Source organism: Varroa destructor, unplaced genomic scaffold, assembly GCF_002443255.2.
Source record: "Varroa destructor unplaced genomic scaffold, Vdes_3.0 BEIS01000001.1, whole genome shotgun sequence".
NCBI classification, from domain to species: Eukaryota; Metazoa; Arthropoda; class Arachnida; order Mesostigmata; family Varroidae; genus Varroa; species Varroa destructor.
This window is the reverse complement of record NW_019211454.1, coordinates 33,793,515-33,811,496: the sequence shown is the minus strand read 5'-3', so window position 1 is coordinate 33,811,496 and position 17,982 is coordinate 33,793,515. Positions and strand designations below refer to the sequence as shown.

Sequence of the window (17,982 nt, the reverse complement as noted above, 5' to 3'; positions counted from 1 at the left end):
CTATGAGGACGCTTGTTGTGCGATGCACTCTCGGGTACGGTTCCGGTTCCGGTGATTTTCATGGCGTATCGTGGTGATGTAATCAGTGCCCCTAAAAAAAAACAAAGCAACGGGGATCATCGCCTCTGACATCGATACGCATTCCAAAACTTGGCATCTTGAGCGTTGCAGCGTGTGTTGACGCGTTGGCCCGAAAACATTCTTCTAGCTCCTCTCGGGGTACGTACACACACAGCCAAGCGTACCTGTTCCTGTATCTTGGTGGAGCCCCTTTTCATCGAAATAGCCTTCTACCCGACGGTACTCTTGCTGAATATTCGCACCTCTAGATAGTAACAGTCCTAAACAGTATTGTTGATCATATGATCTGTTTTTATGTAGGATATGAGTAATTAATATTTTCTCCAACCTGTAACAAGTTCGCTTACTGAATAAGGGTTATGAATTAGACTGACAGGATAAAAGGTCCGTGTCTCTCATAGATAACATTAGTTGCAATTATCTTTATTGGTAAGCATTTGTCGGGATGTACTGCGGTGAAGAGACAAACAAATCATAACTTCGGATCTATTCGGAGAAGCATGTTCGATGCTTAAAATTTTGTATTAAGCGCGTCTCTTTTTCACAGCAGGCTAGCGTATGTATGTCAGAATCGTTTCCCTGTACCCATTCCTTAGTTCAATGGCTGCATTCTGGTGGTGCTACCGTGGCTAACTTGCACGTTTCATACACTCATACCAAGCATGCATGTACATTACGCAAAATTCTTCCTGCACTCATTCTGTTAGCCAGTGTCACTAACGGCTGGCAATAGTTAGGAGCTTACAAACCAACTTCCATATTCGGGTACACACTTGTACTTCAGTAACGAAACGAAAACCCTCCCAAAGACTTCTCGTATTGGATATATCTCGTCATTCTGCTCGATTGATTCTTCGTTTGTCAGCCTACGTTCAATTGTGTTGAAAAGTACCTTATAAATACAAGGAAAATTATTTAGGTGAAATGCCTCAGCACGCTGGTTCCTTTTCTCAACAAAAAAAAAATGTCGCAACCTTCTAGGGGTCCACCGATCTTGGTTTTACGCCACACATCAACGCCCATTTTTCATAATTCAAATGGCATTCACGTTCGAAGAAATGCTTCGATATAGATCTGGATTAGTTATATTAGGTAATTAATTAAAATCAGCAAACATATCCTGAATGAAAGATGTATCCCATCAATCCAATGTGGGCCAAACTGGTGTTGTACGTCGTTAGGTAGTGCACCTCCTTGATACAAAAGCGCTTTGTGGGGGAAGGAGGGTGAGAACCTGAAAGTACCATTGCCACCTACTTTAGCCGGAGTTTAGCTGATGCCTATCTAAAACCGGCAAAACACGAAAAGCTGTGTGTGGCGGTAGACTCTCACCTGCAGCATTAATTGCTTCGCATACTGGTATCGTTGAACAATTGATTTGTACGCACGCACAGAGCTAATTACGTAAATATATACACAATAACGCTAATACTGGCTAATATGAAGGCGTTGCTAGTATGCGGTACTGTCACGTAACTCCGTGTCCGATAATTTTCTGATATGCATCAGGAAGGAAATCCGGAACTTTAGTCCATCATCCTTTTCGGCCATGGACCAGCTAAACGAGGAGCTTCAAGCACAACTTACATTGTTAAGACGCCAACGCGAGCAAGCAACAAAAGACTATGGAAACGACGATGGCTTACTAGGTGCCGAAGGAGATCCTGTACTGACGATCACGAGACGTCGCAAACTGCTTCAACCTACGGTTTATACTTACATCACACCGGAAAGTAACCCCGAGGAGGTTCGAGAGTGGATGCTTGACAAAGGGTTCGAACCTGCGTGAGTACTAATGAAATCCATGATCATATTGACGTTATAATTAACTGTTATAATCCGCTTATCGTTGTTCGACGGTCACAATAATTACACTATGAAACTACTCATTTTCTTCGTTGCTCTTTAGACTTTCAATATACTAGGTTCTTTATTGTACTAGTTCTTGCAGGCAAAACCCTTCACCGACGTATAGTTCTAATAGAGCGCGGGCAAATTTGCGTTACTTTTGCTTCGCCTATGATAGAAATATCCACGGTATACACAGATTTTATGTCACAATCAAAATAAGTAGGGACGCCAGGACATAATCGGTCCACTAACTCAAGGTTAAAATACTTATTCCATCAAGCTAGCTTTGACGAAGGACAAACCAGCCTCAGAAGAGGTCTTCGGCTTCTATCGCAATGTTAAGCGTGAGGAAATAACGGTTTGGGTGATGTTTCATGATACTGATATTAAACAGCGAAATACTAACCATTCATATGCACTAAACCCAATGAAACGTATGGCTAACACACAAAAGCTATTAATCACTGAATGCTGACTTCCTCGAACATGTCCATGTTAACAAATTAGCCTAGGCCTTGCAATAATAGCTACGTTAAATCAGTCCGCATATAGTCCACACAGGTATTCTCCAGGAACGTCTCGGGGGTGAAAATCGGCAGGACAGGGTTTCGATAGCAGAAGCTGGCCGCTTTCTAGTAGAATTCTGTATCTGTTAAAGACATCGAACACTGGACAGTCATTTCGAGGTATCTGAACTAAACTAACCGTAGCTTTGTTGTTTTTAGCGGACTGGAAATAGCCTACTGCTGACAGATTCCGATACAATTATTGCAGTTTAGAAAAGCTTTTCGAATGAATCGGATCACATACGATACTAGTACGTTAGTAGATCGGTCCTGGAACAAATGGTTCTCTCAGTAACAGGGCAGTCATCCAAAATTGTCCAAAAATCCAAACAGGTAAACGTTTCATTTACAGATCGCGCCCAGTATATATTTTTTACAATGATTTATATATTTAACAATTCAAATTTGACAAACGGTGTCAAATTTACAGGACAATATGCATATACTTCTAATATGATATACCATTTAAGTTCGCCTCTCTACAAAATACGTTAAAAAAATAAATGTAGTATTACGCTAATGCAATTTTTGTTAGCTTATTTCAGGGAACTCTTAAGTATACCACGTTACGGCCCCGAAAGCATATCTTGTTATCCCGACTGTCTGCGCTTGATGTGTACACGTGCAGTTTGTCTTGACCTCATTATCGTCTGGGCTAGATCCGGGGAATCTTCTTCCCCGAAGTCGGGCGACCCGCTAGCTCCTTCGCTAAATAGAATGGCGATTGTTTAAGCTTTTATCTGAGCTGCACGTTGTTGCCAGCGTCTTATAGCATAGAATCTTATTACCTTTGGCAAGTTAGCTATGTTGAACGTTAAGAGGTTTCTATCAAAATGGAAATGTGGTGTAGCCTTCAGTATTACAATACATCATTTGATATGCTTTGAAAGAAAGGAAAAGGCCAACTTCGCTTTCTATCCCTCGCAAATTGTTTTGGTGACTACGACTACGGTTTCATTGTTGTATTTTAATGTGTTGTACGACAATTTCCTTCATATTAAGCGAATACTCGAGAAGCTGCGTGAGATGTTTTTTCTGGGAGAAATGCTTTAACCCTCCCAGGATACTATAACCTTCATATACTAAGGAATTTTGTCAGGCAAAGACAAGGACTAAAAGGATTGGACTCAGCGGGTGGTGCTCGAAGGCAAGAATTCCGGAGCGGACAGTAGGTCTTTCCATCGAAACAGATTTGCTTCTTATTTGTCGCTCACAATAGGATGGGTTAGCAGGTCGGAATCAAATATAATACTCCGAGTTAGCGTAATAAAAAGAATGAAGCCCCCCTAAGTAAGGCTAATATGATTTACTTTTAAGCAACGGTACGCATGAAAAAAATTATAATCGAATTTAAAACGACTACATGTTTAGGGTTTTTTAAGTTTAAGGGTCTAGCACTATGTGTTTAGTACTGTGCTGAATTTCACAGGGTCAGGCCGTGCTATGAGGATATTTGAACAAATAGGCGACTTTTCTATATTAAATTACGTGGCTTGCCGCTAATTAGTTTACTACAATTATAAAAAAAAAAAACGTACGTATTAGTTTCGTACTGGCTATATAAAGCGTATGATTTAAATATTATTTAAGTGTTGCATCGTTTAGGCTGTAATGAAGTTTCTACCTGAAGCTACCACTTCGATAAAGACAAACATGCAGGCGGTAACTTTACATTGACTGTCAACTTGCTCAGTGTCGCCGATTACATATAGATTTTTTGACTTGGTTACTTTCTCACGTTGCCTACGGCTGACTATAGTAATGTATTCCTGCTTCATTTCAGTCTATATAAACGTCTATCACATAAAATCTATACAAACATTCCAAGTTTAAGTCTTCTATGCAAATGATTTGTGAAAATTGAGGATATACTATTAGATGCTCCGAGCGGGCAAATCTTTTCCCTTTAAAATGTTTTTTTAATTATTACGTATCTTGCCATATTTAACAAAGTTGCATTTTTTTCCAGCCATTGTCAAAGGGTTCTGCTGGATCAGCAAACATAATAGCCGTGCACGAAAGACCACAGTAATACATATGAACAATACAAATGACCCATAGTCAGACTGCTCAGACACTATGAGATACTTTGTAGTGTGGTATACGTAATAGCAGTTCAATACCGTGTTGAATTTTAATAGGTTTTGTTCGAAAGTTACATAGACTGTCTGGCAACTCCGGTGAGATAATGCTCAGTTTTATGTCGCTACCGGATGCTAGGCTTTAGTTAATCATAGCGATATTTTATCGATTAGATGTGTCAGCAGCGTATTTATGGGTTTTTTTAGTGGATGGTCTGACCAACAAGCATCATTTAAAGTATTGTTAACGCACCAATAGCTTAGAGGCCTGATAAACATTTTTTTTCAAGATATACGTTACCTGTTTAACCTAGGTAAGACCCTTGCTAGAATTATCGTTGAAGTTTGCAGGTCTTCAGAGATACATAAAATCATACGGTTTTAAAAGTTTAATTCAACCGGAATGATACTTACAGCCATACGCTGAATAGTAACATCTAAATGTAATAGATGTTCATACAAGTTGTACCATGTATCATGACAGCAGACGCGTTTCAAATACGACTTGGCCTCCAACTAGCATTTCCCTTAAGCTTACAGTGAACCCCATAACTCTGCTATTGCGTGACGCAATTCTATCAGATATTTATTTTCTCGTTTAATAACAAACGACACATAATGGGCTATCGTTTCGCCCTTAGCGTTACAGTGGTTAATTAACGAATCTGGGTTTCTTATTTGTAAACCTGCTCTGCTCCGTCATACGATGTAAGTATACCGTATATTTTGTTGAATGTAATAGGGGCTATGACTCGCTGCGTGCGGATCCAATCTCATAAAAATTCGTTGACCGCGATAGACAGTATAATTTGGTGATCACGGGAACCTTCACGTCCAACCGCTCTTTTTTTTCGTCCTCGATCTCGCCATCTCTGCCTCACAACAGATGCGCCCCCCGGTCAGCTAACTAGAGGTGCCTAGTAAACACGTACCTCGCAGCTATGACTGCTATATCAAACACTCGTATGAAACCAGCGCACTACTGTGTTTCTACTAACTTCTCACGAACACTCATACAACAGTACCGCAGAAAAGCTGGCTAACGTCTTGCGTATTGACACCGTTTATGTGTGTTGATAAACCTTTCTGTCGTCTTCGCTTCTGTGGCTAAATTGCCCTAGCAGCAAAGCGGACATGATAGGCCTGTCCGCTTTTCCGACAGTTTCAGAAAGAAACCGCGAGGAGACGGGGCATACGCGTAATTCGAATTCATTTTCTGCGCTCATTTCAAGTAGACAATTGTCCACTAGCGACGGAACAGTCTGCCGACAGCGAATACTTTCGGGCCACATAACTTGCTAAAGCTTTGTAAATACACGCTTTCTGTGTGAGCTCTGTGCAATATGGAGCTTTTTGATATTCTAGCCGAAGCCATAAGATAGATATTTTCCAGAGCTTACACGCGTAAAATTCGAAAGCTTTTTTTCTTTAATTGAATGTATGTATATATGTAGAAACACTGAGGGTAGCAGTTTACAGCATATAGAGCCTTATAGCGTTATATCTCAATAGACAAAGTGGAACTACATTGGATATTGTGCCTTAACGTACTTGGGGCTAAGCTTGAGAAGATATCGTGCCGTACAAGTGTCCTATGCGCTTGTGACTTAAGTCTTGGTTAGGAGCTGCATTGAAACGACGAAGAACGAAGGTAAAAGAAAGCGGTAGAAGTGCGGTCAGGAAAAGAAAGATCTACGGACACGTTCATATAGCTTAGTTTAGGAAGTTCGTTGGAACTTGATTGAATCCAGTGCAATCATGAAGCCAATAGAGTATGTACTTGCCTATGGATGTCAGACACCCCTTTCTTTAAGTCTGTTTAAGTGTAGGGCGGTTCAGTCCTCTGGACTCACTAGCCCGTATCAGCGCACAAGATTGCGGGAAAGGCCAACCCAGGAAGGCGAGCGCCTAACATCGCTAAAGATAATTTTCTAATACAGTGTCGCACTACAGGCGTGTCAGTATTAGCGTATTACGTATATAAAGTTATGGTTAACTCTAGTAAAATATCGAATGTTTTAATTCCTGCAATTCGAAGTTTACGTGAAGATTAGTCGAAACAGTCAATACAATAAACAAGATAAAGCCCAAGTTTATATCTATCTTTAATGCTATGACTATCCCGTAGGAGCGTTTTGCAAAGTAAATTACGACGACATTGTTACGACAATGCAAATTTATACTTAAAACTTATAATTTCAAATTAAAACTTCGTTGTTTTAACTTTATCGGAAAGCCGTGTACATATGCTTTTGAAATCTACTAATAAATCTTCATTAAGCATCTATGTTCTGTTGTTATTGTAGGACCGTTGAAGCCTGCCGAGGCCGCACTGGTAAGCAGATGTTTACGTTGACCACTGAAACACTCGCGGACCATCCCCAACTAACTCGCGAAGAATTACGTAAACTTATCAGTCACCTAACAGTTCAGAAGAATCTTTGTGGGGTTAGTATGCTGCACACGAAGTAAATGTAAATAAGATATTATCATGGTTAGGCAAACTGAGATTTTTCACAACACCAAAAAAAGTGCGCAAAACATTATCATACCTTTTGTCGTTTATGCAGTATAAGCCCAGAAGCGATGGTTTAGAGGAGCTTTTACGAAGGCGCAAGAATTTCGTCGAAGGAAGTGGAACATTGGATGAGTTAATGAGTCCTGAGGGAGATTCGAGCTACTCCGCCAGCGAAACGCAGAAGTCAGGCGAATCCAAAGACGACCAGGGTATTCACGTCCACTGTGCGCCAACGCCACCACCGAAATCGCGTGAACGTATCGTGTACACGTGGTCCAAGGATGGCACAGTTTTGCCGCGTTCGAAAGGTCAGTTGATTACTACAACTTCTTTCTTTGTACGCAGCTTCAGCAGTACTGGAAACGGAACGTGAGAAAGTAGTATACGGCGCATTCAATCGGCACGTAGAACAAAAGCAAAAAAGAACTTACCCTGATCTTCAAAAGAAAAACATCTCAAACAGCCTTGTGGTTCCATTTATGAGTTTTAATATGCTTTCTCTATATTCTTTGGCATTTTTTCTGCATTTTCTGAAGAGATGCTAAGCGGAAGTGGCCGTAACTCTCCAACCTCTGCCAGCAGTTCGCTTGTCCTTAGCCCGGGCTCAACGAAAAGTGTTCTCGACTCAAAAGACTCCGTCGACTCCCCCGAGGCCACATCCAAAAACAAACATGGACAAACAAAGGACCGACGGACCAAGGTAGACGATGCGTCGCCGACGGCTAAAGAGGCTTGTACTGGTGATCATACGAACGGACGCGGTGGTGCGGCGTCGAGCAGACCGCTTCAGATTTGCGCTCAAGAAATCCAGGAAGTGGAAACAGAAATTTACAAGACTGACGAAGTTCCCGCCATCGGGGTGCCGATTAAAGAGGAAGGGGACGACAGGGAAAACACGAGAATGTAATCAATAGAACCGCACACGGTCGGACGGATAAACGTGAAGCCAGCCGAAACTGCATACCATTAAGCGATACATTAGTAGCGTTACGACGCAAGTAACCTATTGTAATCCAACCACAAAACACTCGATACGATCATGCTCGGGGTTAAGCAATTTGCTAAGTCAAATAGATGTTAGGCTTGTCTAAGGTGCGGACTTGTTTTTCGTTCGATGATATGAAAAAGATAAAAATAGCTAACATCAGGTAACAGTAAAATTTACCAATGAAATGAAGACTAAAGTAAAAATAGTAATTTATTTTAGCTCTGATGTGGAAAGGAGGACATTTATTGAATGTTAATGTCCATAACATAACTTTATTATAGGGTGATAGTGATATGGCGTATGCATAACATATATATCCATTAAAATGACGACGACGATGATGATGATGATGATGATCACGGCATTAATAGCAATTGTTGTTTCGTGTTTTTACTGCTAACCTAGAATGGACTTGGGACGCGGGGATCCTCTGATCGGTCACGGCCTATGCAAGGTTCCTAAGAGAAAAGTTTTACATGAACAAATTTGGAAGTGATCAGACATACACTGTGTTAATAAAGCATCAAATTTACCTGCATCAAAACAGGTTTCTGTGTTTCTTGAGTAGTGATCTGTTGCAGATTCGTTGAGTTCTTTATTGCCAATAAGCAGAAGAGATTAACGATAGCCCCATGTTTACCTAATTCGAATAACTACGGTATAAAATGCAGCGTCTCGCAGAAAACATTGAAAACGTTTTTCCTTTTCCTAGGTTATATATTTATCAACAGAAACCGGCTTGATTCGGGATGCGTTTACTTTCCGAGTGCTCAGTGCTGAGTGACCAGCTGATTTATCTGGGTCGATTTCTTGGTTGAACTGTGCACAAGGGCCAGACTATCTTGATTACATTGAACGTATAAGGTTTTTCAGTACGAAATGAGACAAATCTGGATATTCTGTATTTTCAAGATGCACTTATACTTCTTCGATGTTGATACCGTTCATTGGGATATCGTCGCTCAGGGTTTGAACGGGCAGCTTGCACTAAGCCATAGGAATCAGTAAACTACCCTGCATTAGTCGTACGGATACGAACTCCGGCTTAGAACTACAGCGGTAAAGACAACTCGTCGTATAAACCTTTTATTATTTAAATTCGATTTTAAATCGTTGTTTAGTGACCAAGAGCATCTCTCAAAGTCGCTAACTAAACGTTGACAGCTGTAGCAGGGGCCGATACCACTCAGCGTACGAACCATAGCAGCTAGGCCTAATGTACGTCTAAACATGGTGTGAGCAGATAAATAAGCTAGAAAATATCCGATCACTGGGTGTTGTACGGCCTGAGGGGGCTTTGCTTTGCTCTCACGTTACAACGATGAACCATTTTTACATCGAGGTGTAACTTATGATGATAAATTGATCTTTTACGATGATCCTAGGCGGCCACATGAATGGGTAGATGTAGTAAACAAATGTATAGCTGTAAATACTCATGTGTCTGTCAGACAGTCTAATGCAGGTTACACCTATTACAACCTCATGAATTCTAGTTCATCGACTTCGGCTGAAATGTACTGACAGCAAAATTCGAGGAACGAACTTCGTATTAGACAGCCACGATCGGTCTACAAAAGGTAAACCACTTCCAATGCACGAGAACGCTCGGTCTTGCAGTGCAAGAGTCACGGTAGAAAAATGCAGGAATTATAATTGGGGGCATTCCTTTATCAGCCATACTCACCACATGTTGGTACAACGAATAATCATTTCGCCCAAAAACTTAGTAGAAAACTTGTTCAAATTTTAGTGCAATGTCATATTTCTTTTCCAAGTTTTGATCTACTCCCATATTTTCAACTTCTACAGAGACAGAAGAAATATAGTGCCACCTAACCGGTCGAGAGTCATAAATAATGGTGTATATTTCAATTTGGAATAAAATATTTATGCTTTTTAAAAAGTCCTCTTACACTTCATAGTGAACGATCTGGCGCTTGTATAGTGTGTGAAATGTTTTAACCCGACAAAACGAATTGTGCACGCGCTCATATGTAAGTACAGATATTTTCAATGTTTGAGATAACCTTGTTGCGCACCTTCCCTGCTATCCACTTTCATACGAAGTGATGCCCGTTTGTCTTTCAATTCAGCCGAGGGTTTTGCTTATCGTCATCTTCATCCTATTTGAGGAGGCGTTAAGCCAATGGGCGGCACGGCAACCGCTGAAGGACACCGTCGACAACGTAAGGCGGTGTAAGCGCTTTCACAATGGTTATCTTATATAAGAAGAGTAGGAAACTCTGCAGACGAGTCGGATTATTGTTTCAGTTACCGCTGAACAGTACCTGCTCAGAGTGATTCAGTAGACCTTATGTAAATGACGAAGAAAGCCTCCTTAAGCTGTTCTAATAATTTAATAAGCAGCCCATATTTACGGACTTCTGAGCAAATCTTTCATGATTTCACTGATAAGCAGGGGCTAATAACTTCACATTCAGAGAACTGCATGTCCGAGCAGGTGCTATCCAAAAATAGTGTTTTACGTTTTTTGATGGTGCGGACACATTGGACACTTTGACTCATTCTTCTACTATATCCCTCTATGAAGCAATACCAGAACGCTACAGTGGATGTGTAGGCTATTGGGGCGCAGCAGTTCCGGTATGTATTTAGTACAATTGCGCCCTTCAATTAATATTTAACTAGCGTTATCTTCTAATTACTAGAGAGATCCATAAAAACTTTTATGTTAGATCTCGAGAATACGTCAATAAACCTAGGCTGTTTAGAAAATCGTTTTATCCATTAAGCACTCATTCTTTTACAAGTTTAAACGGAAAGCAATTCTTGAAGGACAACTGACTCGTCGTTCAGCATAAATAATGCAACGGTACAAATATACCATCATCGGATAGTAGCTATAAATAAAAGGTTAAGATACTTCAGCGCATTATGCTACTAAAAGGTATATCATCCAAACTACGTTTTTCCACCATAGATACATATGGAATAAATAGTAGTAAAACGCAGTACCAGATCATTCTGTGACTTCTCTTGCAAGTGAGCTCCCAGCGACAGCGACTCAGTCATAATCCCTCCAACGATCTTTTTGCTAGGAAATCAGTAGGCTTCTTTTCGAGATCTCCGTAACTGAGCCTTGAACGAAGCATTCGTCTGTGTTATGTGCGCTACCGAAGGATGGAATTTTCGTAGATAACTTAGATTTCATTTAGATCTAAAATAAATCTATTACTTATTTACACGGCGTATTGGATCTTAAACGTTGAGTCGATTGCCAAAACGGTACCCCTCATTTCTCTTATTCCTGACGAATAAGGTCATGTGTCTGCTGTCTAGTACCCTCATTGTTTGTGCCATTATACAGTTTCGAAAGGAAGGATCCGAGGAACCATTGAATACAACAATGGCTGGTAGCTGAATGACTGACAGCCAGTGAAAATCTGAATAACAACACAGTGGCAGCTGAATGAGGAAAGAAAATCAACTCAGTTGCTGCTCAACAAAAACTGTCTCCCGACATACGGTCCCTATGGAGCACCATGTTCTGTTGTTCCTCACGGATAGCCGTCAGTGATATCCCTAGGGGATGAATCTTCAAGGGACAAAGCCTGTTCCTTGCATTTGTAGCCGTAGGGTATCAGCTTGAGCTATTTTCATTAGACACATTGCAGGGCCGGGTCAGTAGGGAACCGGCGAAACCGAGCCGTCTCGCAGGTCTTCAGTCAGGGAACGTTCCTCCATGCCATATGTCGCAATGGACGCGGGCGACGGCACCGGGAGCGAAAGAAAAGCTTGGTGCTCGCCTTTAACGAGATCATCAACTAAACTAGCTGGCTCAATAGCGATACACACTTTAAATACGCAAGCCACCCAATCTAGCCACGAAACGCAGGTTTCTCTTTAAACGAGTCTTTTCCCTTATCTCCGGACCACCTTTTTCTCAAAGGACACCTTGAAAGGGACTCCGATGCATAAGCTCGTCGACGTTTGCGCGTCTGTGTGTGTGTGTGTATATGTCCTAAGGAACACAGACCTAACCGAGTCGACTCACGCACGTTCTTCCTATTCTGAGGGCTGGCCTGCTTTTATATTGGTCACCAGCCGTCAGGATGCTTCATAGCTTTACAAGCAAGCCGGATTGCCCCTGCCCACTTTTGCTGGCAGAGTGGTGCGAAAGACCGGACGTCGTTTGTAGAATCCATCAGCACTAGCTGTGTTCGGTCCCTTGTTTGCTGATCTGTACCACCTCACGTTGTAAGTACGAATATAAACTTGCGGCGACTGTCGTTAGGAGCACAGCTACAAACATACAACAAACGCGGTCTTTGTGTATTCGTATTGGAAGGAGCCCTATCAAGGAAACAATGAAAGAAATGGACTTCACTCACATAACCACATATATTATGCCGCGGTACTATCACTGATTCTTATTAGAAAATCATGTAGCTTCAATATCGCAAAAGACGATGAAGAACCTGGGTAAGGCGCAGCGAAAGGTCCGTTCGATTAGAGGAAAGGTTTTTGTCAATCTTGAGGCCTGTGCTAATATGCTATGTTGAATCCGAACGACTGAGAGCCAACTAAAGCGTGAGCTTGCTACTTGCAACTCCACTGGCACTCGAAAAATCGCTCTTTTAATGTACGTGGCTGTCATCGTTGCATAGTCTTCCTTTGCTGATACTACAAGCCATTGCCCGCCCTCGGCGTCGGCCCTCAAGCTATTTTGAGCGCAGCAAAAGCGGGTAGTATAGTGCTTGCTGTCCCCGTGCAATCTTCGAAAGCTTTAATAATATAGGCGATGAGCGAGCGAAGAATGGGGTTCGGGCGGATGGGTGAGAAGCGCGTATGGGAAATTGCCTTATAGCTAAAAGGAAAGTGCTTGGCCAATGATGGGGCCATGAAAGCCTCAAGGGTATTAAGCGAAGACAAGCGTGCTCGAAACGTTTCCTCAAGCTATAAGTGCTTCATGTCGCTGAAGTCGGTCACACACGACGTTACAGAACAGAAGATAGCTAAAACGATTCATTCCCCTTTTGTCGGTGAGTGGGTTAGGCGCTGTACATGGTGCATGATCAGATGAAGATAGAAGACAATGTCTTTTTTGGGCAAGTAGGTTTGATAGGTTTAATTTAATGCAGTATACATTTCCGGTCAACCTGAAGATAAATAATAAAGAGTTATATATATATATATATATATATATATCTATATATTTGTATACATACACATATACGATGAGACAAAAAAACGTCTCTTAATAGAATGTTTGCACTCTGTAAACACTTATTAAGTAAGCTTACACATCCTACCGTTAAAATCCCCTTCTCAGATATGCGTTCGCCCGATCTAATTTTCCTTTCAGTCACTGTTCTATGGTCGCGTTAGCTTTGTTTCAATTGCCATAAACAATTAGCATGCATGTCTAGACATAGTTGATCTTCAATTCGACCGAACTTCATTCATAAGAGGATAGATCTATAAGTCTGCGCAACGTAAATTTGATCGAAAACCTTGATTGCAATGGCCTTTACATTCAAATTTCTCCTTATTTCGCCACTGTTATTTACGTTGTAGAGACAACAAAATCACAGACAAATGCTAAATCATAAGATTATAAATTATTATTTATGTATAATAAAATGAATGGTAGAAGACGTGTGTTCCAGTAAAATAACCGACGAGCGTTTAAGTAACAAAGAGACTTTTTCAATGCCAACTGATGCTTTTTAACACATACATGGCGTTTAACATCCCGCGTGGTCCTAATCAAAGGTGCCTACTATAACCGTAGCTAAGATTCCATAGAAACAAGTAAAATAGACAACATTAGAAACAAGGAACAATTTAGAAAAGCAAAAATACGAAAAGAATTTTAAAATAATTTCGTCTTGCAAGATGTTTACGTAAATATTATTCTTTAACAGGTAACTAGAAATGTTCAAGATGTACTTGTCGTGAAAATGTGGGATCAGGATTGTACCTACCGGATGATCGAAGAGGTAAATAAACCTGAATAACCTTACGGACCATATGCTGAGCCGGCTTTCTAAAAACGGTTATAGGGTGGCTGAAAAGTATAAATTAATTTGTACGTTGATCGGTGAACGTGTATTTTCATCGGTAGTGAGCGAGCAAATTAAGCTAGCTTTTTGCTCGAATTGCCCAGTTCGTCCAGTCCGAATTTGGAGTATGGAGCCTGTTGATTTCGAGTTAGACCGAAAACTATTGTGGCTTCTACGTGAAGACCAAGGGCATGACTGTCGAAGAAACCACTAATTCTTCTTCTTTGACCAAAGAGTAGAAAATAGAAAGGTAAGATGAAAAATTGTCCACAGCCACTAGCTGCTACGGTACGCAGAGGAGAACAGATGCATTGGTTTCTCTATGAATAGCAAATTACACAGTAGCTTTCCCTCGCAACCATCTCTTTGTTTGCGCGAAAGTACTGGCCCGATTTCACATGGTAGCTTTCTAAACTTTCTTACGTGAAGTTCACTCTGAGCCACGACTAAAAATGCTCTGCCGTTTTGAAAACTAGTGGAAGACAAGCTTAGTGTAATAAATTAGTGAAGTAAAAGGGTCAGATCAAGCATCATGGTCAGCGGTGATATAGATACAGGTCGGCACCGGCGAAGCGAGTTTTCCACATATATGTCGTACACAGAACATCCGTATAAACTCGGGCTAGAACAAACCTTCAGCAACGAAGTGGCATACCGCAGCAGTATCTCATCATCAGCTCGACTTTCATACATTTTACATATAATATATGAGGCCATTGAAAGAAAATCGGAGGAGGAGGGAAGGGGTAGGGGACAGTTTAGTTACCATAAGGCAGCAGTGATGGAACGGCACATAGCAGATAGCAGTTATGGGTTACAGCGTTGCTTTCAACCCGTTCCCGATCCATCCAGAACAACCCTCTGTATCTGCTGTCTTTGTACTATACTGTCACGCGTGCGTGTATCCGTGCAACTTCAGTTACATACCTGTATTTATGAGTATGTCATTGCTCAATGCCCGTGCATTGGAGTGCCAGTGACCGAGTGTGATGATGAATGAAACACACAGCTATATATATGAAAATGTAAGCGGTGGGATAGTAACGTCGTCCCGGCATCTTTCGGCTGTTTCATAGCAGATTGAAAGTAAGGCGGGAAGCAATAAGCGACGCGCACAAATAAGTAAATGATATGTCTCTATACATAAGGCATTTAGCCACCATGGGCGAATGTGCGGCTTATTCGTCGTCTTTGTTAACTGGCTGAAGGAAAGAAGAAATGTCACCGTATCGGCAGACCGGAGTGGCTCACTAGCAGATTGGTCACCAAATTGTTTCTTGCATCGTTGTCTGGTTGCTTTACGCGAGTCAATGATTGTTATACTTATGTAAACAACGATGACTGCTTCCCTGCGGAACAGTGAGAAACACGTAAGCTTAATGACTGATTGCATTGATGGTTTGTAACGGTTATTAGTTACTTGGAGAGAGTCAGAGCACTTGGACGATGCCACAACGATTGTAACAACGACTGCTGAGCGTGGCAGTACTGCTTCCTGGGGAGGGTGAGTCTCAACAGAGGCTACGCAGGACACCGAAAATGGGGGATGGCGGTTATCTTGTCATATGGCACTAATAATCGATGCCCTATTAATTTCAACAGCAGATTAGGGCCCTAGTGACAGAATAAGAGCATCAAATGCTGCCTGCAAACAATAGTCCAGTGGGGCTTGGACCCGAACTATCCAATGTTAGGGAACCCACGCTCTATCTATATATGTATTGGCTACACTGCTGCAGTTCTCTTTTGATACAGCGAATCCGAAATGAATTGTTCGTCGCTATCTATCTCCTGAAAAGAAGACCAGCGTATGGTAGCGAAAAGTGGGAAATTAACCAGCGCCTTAATCGTCATAATTTTCTTATCGCTAACTAAGCTGCCGCAGATTCCAAAATCATGTTTTGTCTGATAATATGTTCATAGCGAATCCAGGTATATTTTGATCAACTTTTCCGCTGTTCCGACTATTCATCAGAATTTCAGCTGAGGCAGCTATACGATCTCTCTCCCGATCGATGGAGCCTCCTCTTCTGCTTCCAGTAATCGATAACCCTTAGTCCATACTCCTGAACGATACACCTGATAACTGAATCCCCGTTTCGCGACATGCGTCTTCCTAGGAATGTGTCGACGAGGGATACGAACGAAGAGGTTCATCAGACTATTGATACTAGCCAGTGATTCTATTTGGAGAAGGAAATGTTTCTAGTACAGTCAATTTTATATACGGGGGGTTTGCTAGCCATGGTTACCGGCGAGATTTTTAGCACTGATGTTAAAATATCTAGAGTAAGACCACCAAAGAATCGTGCATTTCAGCACGATTCTTTGGTTCTATTATAGAATAGCGGGTCTTGCTGGTAAACGAAGTCCTATCATCACGCAGATGTGACTATCATGATGACGTCACTCTTGCTGGCATGATCAGATGATTATTATTATAACGATTTCTAAGAATTCACACGTTTCAATTTATTAAACGTTTTGCCTTTCAGCGTTCATATTGACTATGAGACCATAAACCTTGCTAGTGTATAGTGCAACAATAAAAGCTCTGCTGATTCTAAACACCTCAGCTTTATAGCAAAATTTTTTTTAGCCCCTCCTATTCTTTGTGAGACTGTAGGGCTGGCGGTATGCCCCTACCTATCTCCATCAGTCTTTTCTCTTTTTGGGTGAGTTGGTTGAAAAGTAGAACTTAGCGGCTTCATTCGTACCAAATAAAAATGGTTTCACTAATAAAACTGATGGTTAGATACGTTAAACGATAATAATAAAGGCAAGATTGTGTCATGTCTAGGACTAAAAATTGTGACACTGATGGCAAAAATAGTTTGTGAAAAGGAGATTTGAAAGCTTACCATTTGAGCGCAAAACAATAACATCATTTTGTTAGTGGTTAAAAACAATATTTCCTGTGTTCGGCTCGTTATAATTTCGATAACTTAAACCTTCCATTGCAGAAGGAGAAAAATGCTATCTAACAATAAAAAGTTTACAGTCGGGGAAAGACCTAGTCCTTTGTGTTCATTTTTCTATTGAAACTTTCATTTTAGAGCGGATCGTACAACAAATTCAACCAATCTACCTATGAATTTCCTTCTTATATTGAAATTCGACTAGTTCTGCACGTCCGCCCTTACATCTGTATTGAAATAAGCATAACTCAAAGCTCAGCGGAGGTAATCCTTACTAACTACATTAAAAAAAAACTGAATACAGGTAGGTTGAATTAAGACTGAAGAGGTTCTCGGCAGCATAATAACAGCGTACGCGTGATTTAACATTACCTATATTATCGCTTGCCGTGAAGCTCAATTAGAGACCAGACTTCGTATGGAAGGTACAGCCTATGTTCAGCTTCATTCAAGACCATTATCTTGATAAAGAATGGTTTTAGCACTGGTAACTCGCTGTTCTTCTTATTTGATACAGTAAGCCGTCAGGTTGGTGTAGTAGTCTGCGGTGCGGGCTGTGATTTGCGATAGGAGACGCTGGTAACAACAAACCGTAGCTTAAATTTCAATTAGTCATTGTCATAGTCACAACCTATTATATTATTTGTAATATATATATATATATTTAATAATCAATTATTTACTAAGAAGCTCCATTCAGTAAATACTAAGTCCAACATGATTAGGCAATTTTCCAATGAGTTATCTTTTTATTTTCAACATTTACAGTGAACCATTATAAGATGTTATAGAAGACATAGGGCGTTCACGCCAGATTTCACCGAGCGACTCAAGGAGAGCGTAATTCGTCTGCTTTTGCCTCCATCTGTTGACGTCTAAAGCAGTCTTGTTTAGCCTTGTTTAGCCTTATTCCTTCAATCATAAGGCTGTCTCTTACTTTACGCTTTGTG

General features: G+C 41.0%; 1 protein-coding gene across 17 annotated transcripts in view; it reads left to right on the top strand.

Moving 5' to 3' along the window:
* LOC111255315 (uncharacterized) overlaps positions 1–8,629 on the top strand; it is a 138,409-nt gene extending 129,780 nt beyond the window's left edge. For all 17 annotated transcript variants that reach the window (XM_022817161.2, XM_022817160.2, XM_022817162.2 and 14 more), the window contains 4 exons: positions 1,591–1,866; positions 6,886–7,027; positions 7,150–7,405; positions 7,634–8,629. In XM_022817161.2, coding sequence (XP_022672896.1) covers positions 1,591–1,866; positions 6,886–7,027; positions 7,150–7,405; positions 7,634–8,004 — 1,045 coding nt within the window. In that variant the 3' untranslated portion in view covers positions 8,005–8,629. The remainder of the gene's footprint in view (positions 1–1,590; positions 1,867–6,885; positions 7,028–7,149; positions 7,406–7,633) is intronic.
* The last annotated feature ends 9,353 nt before the right edge of the window (positions 8,630–17,982 follow it).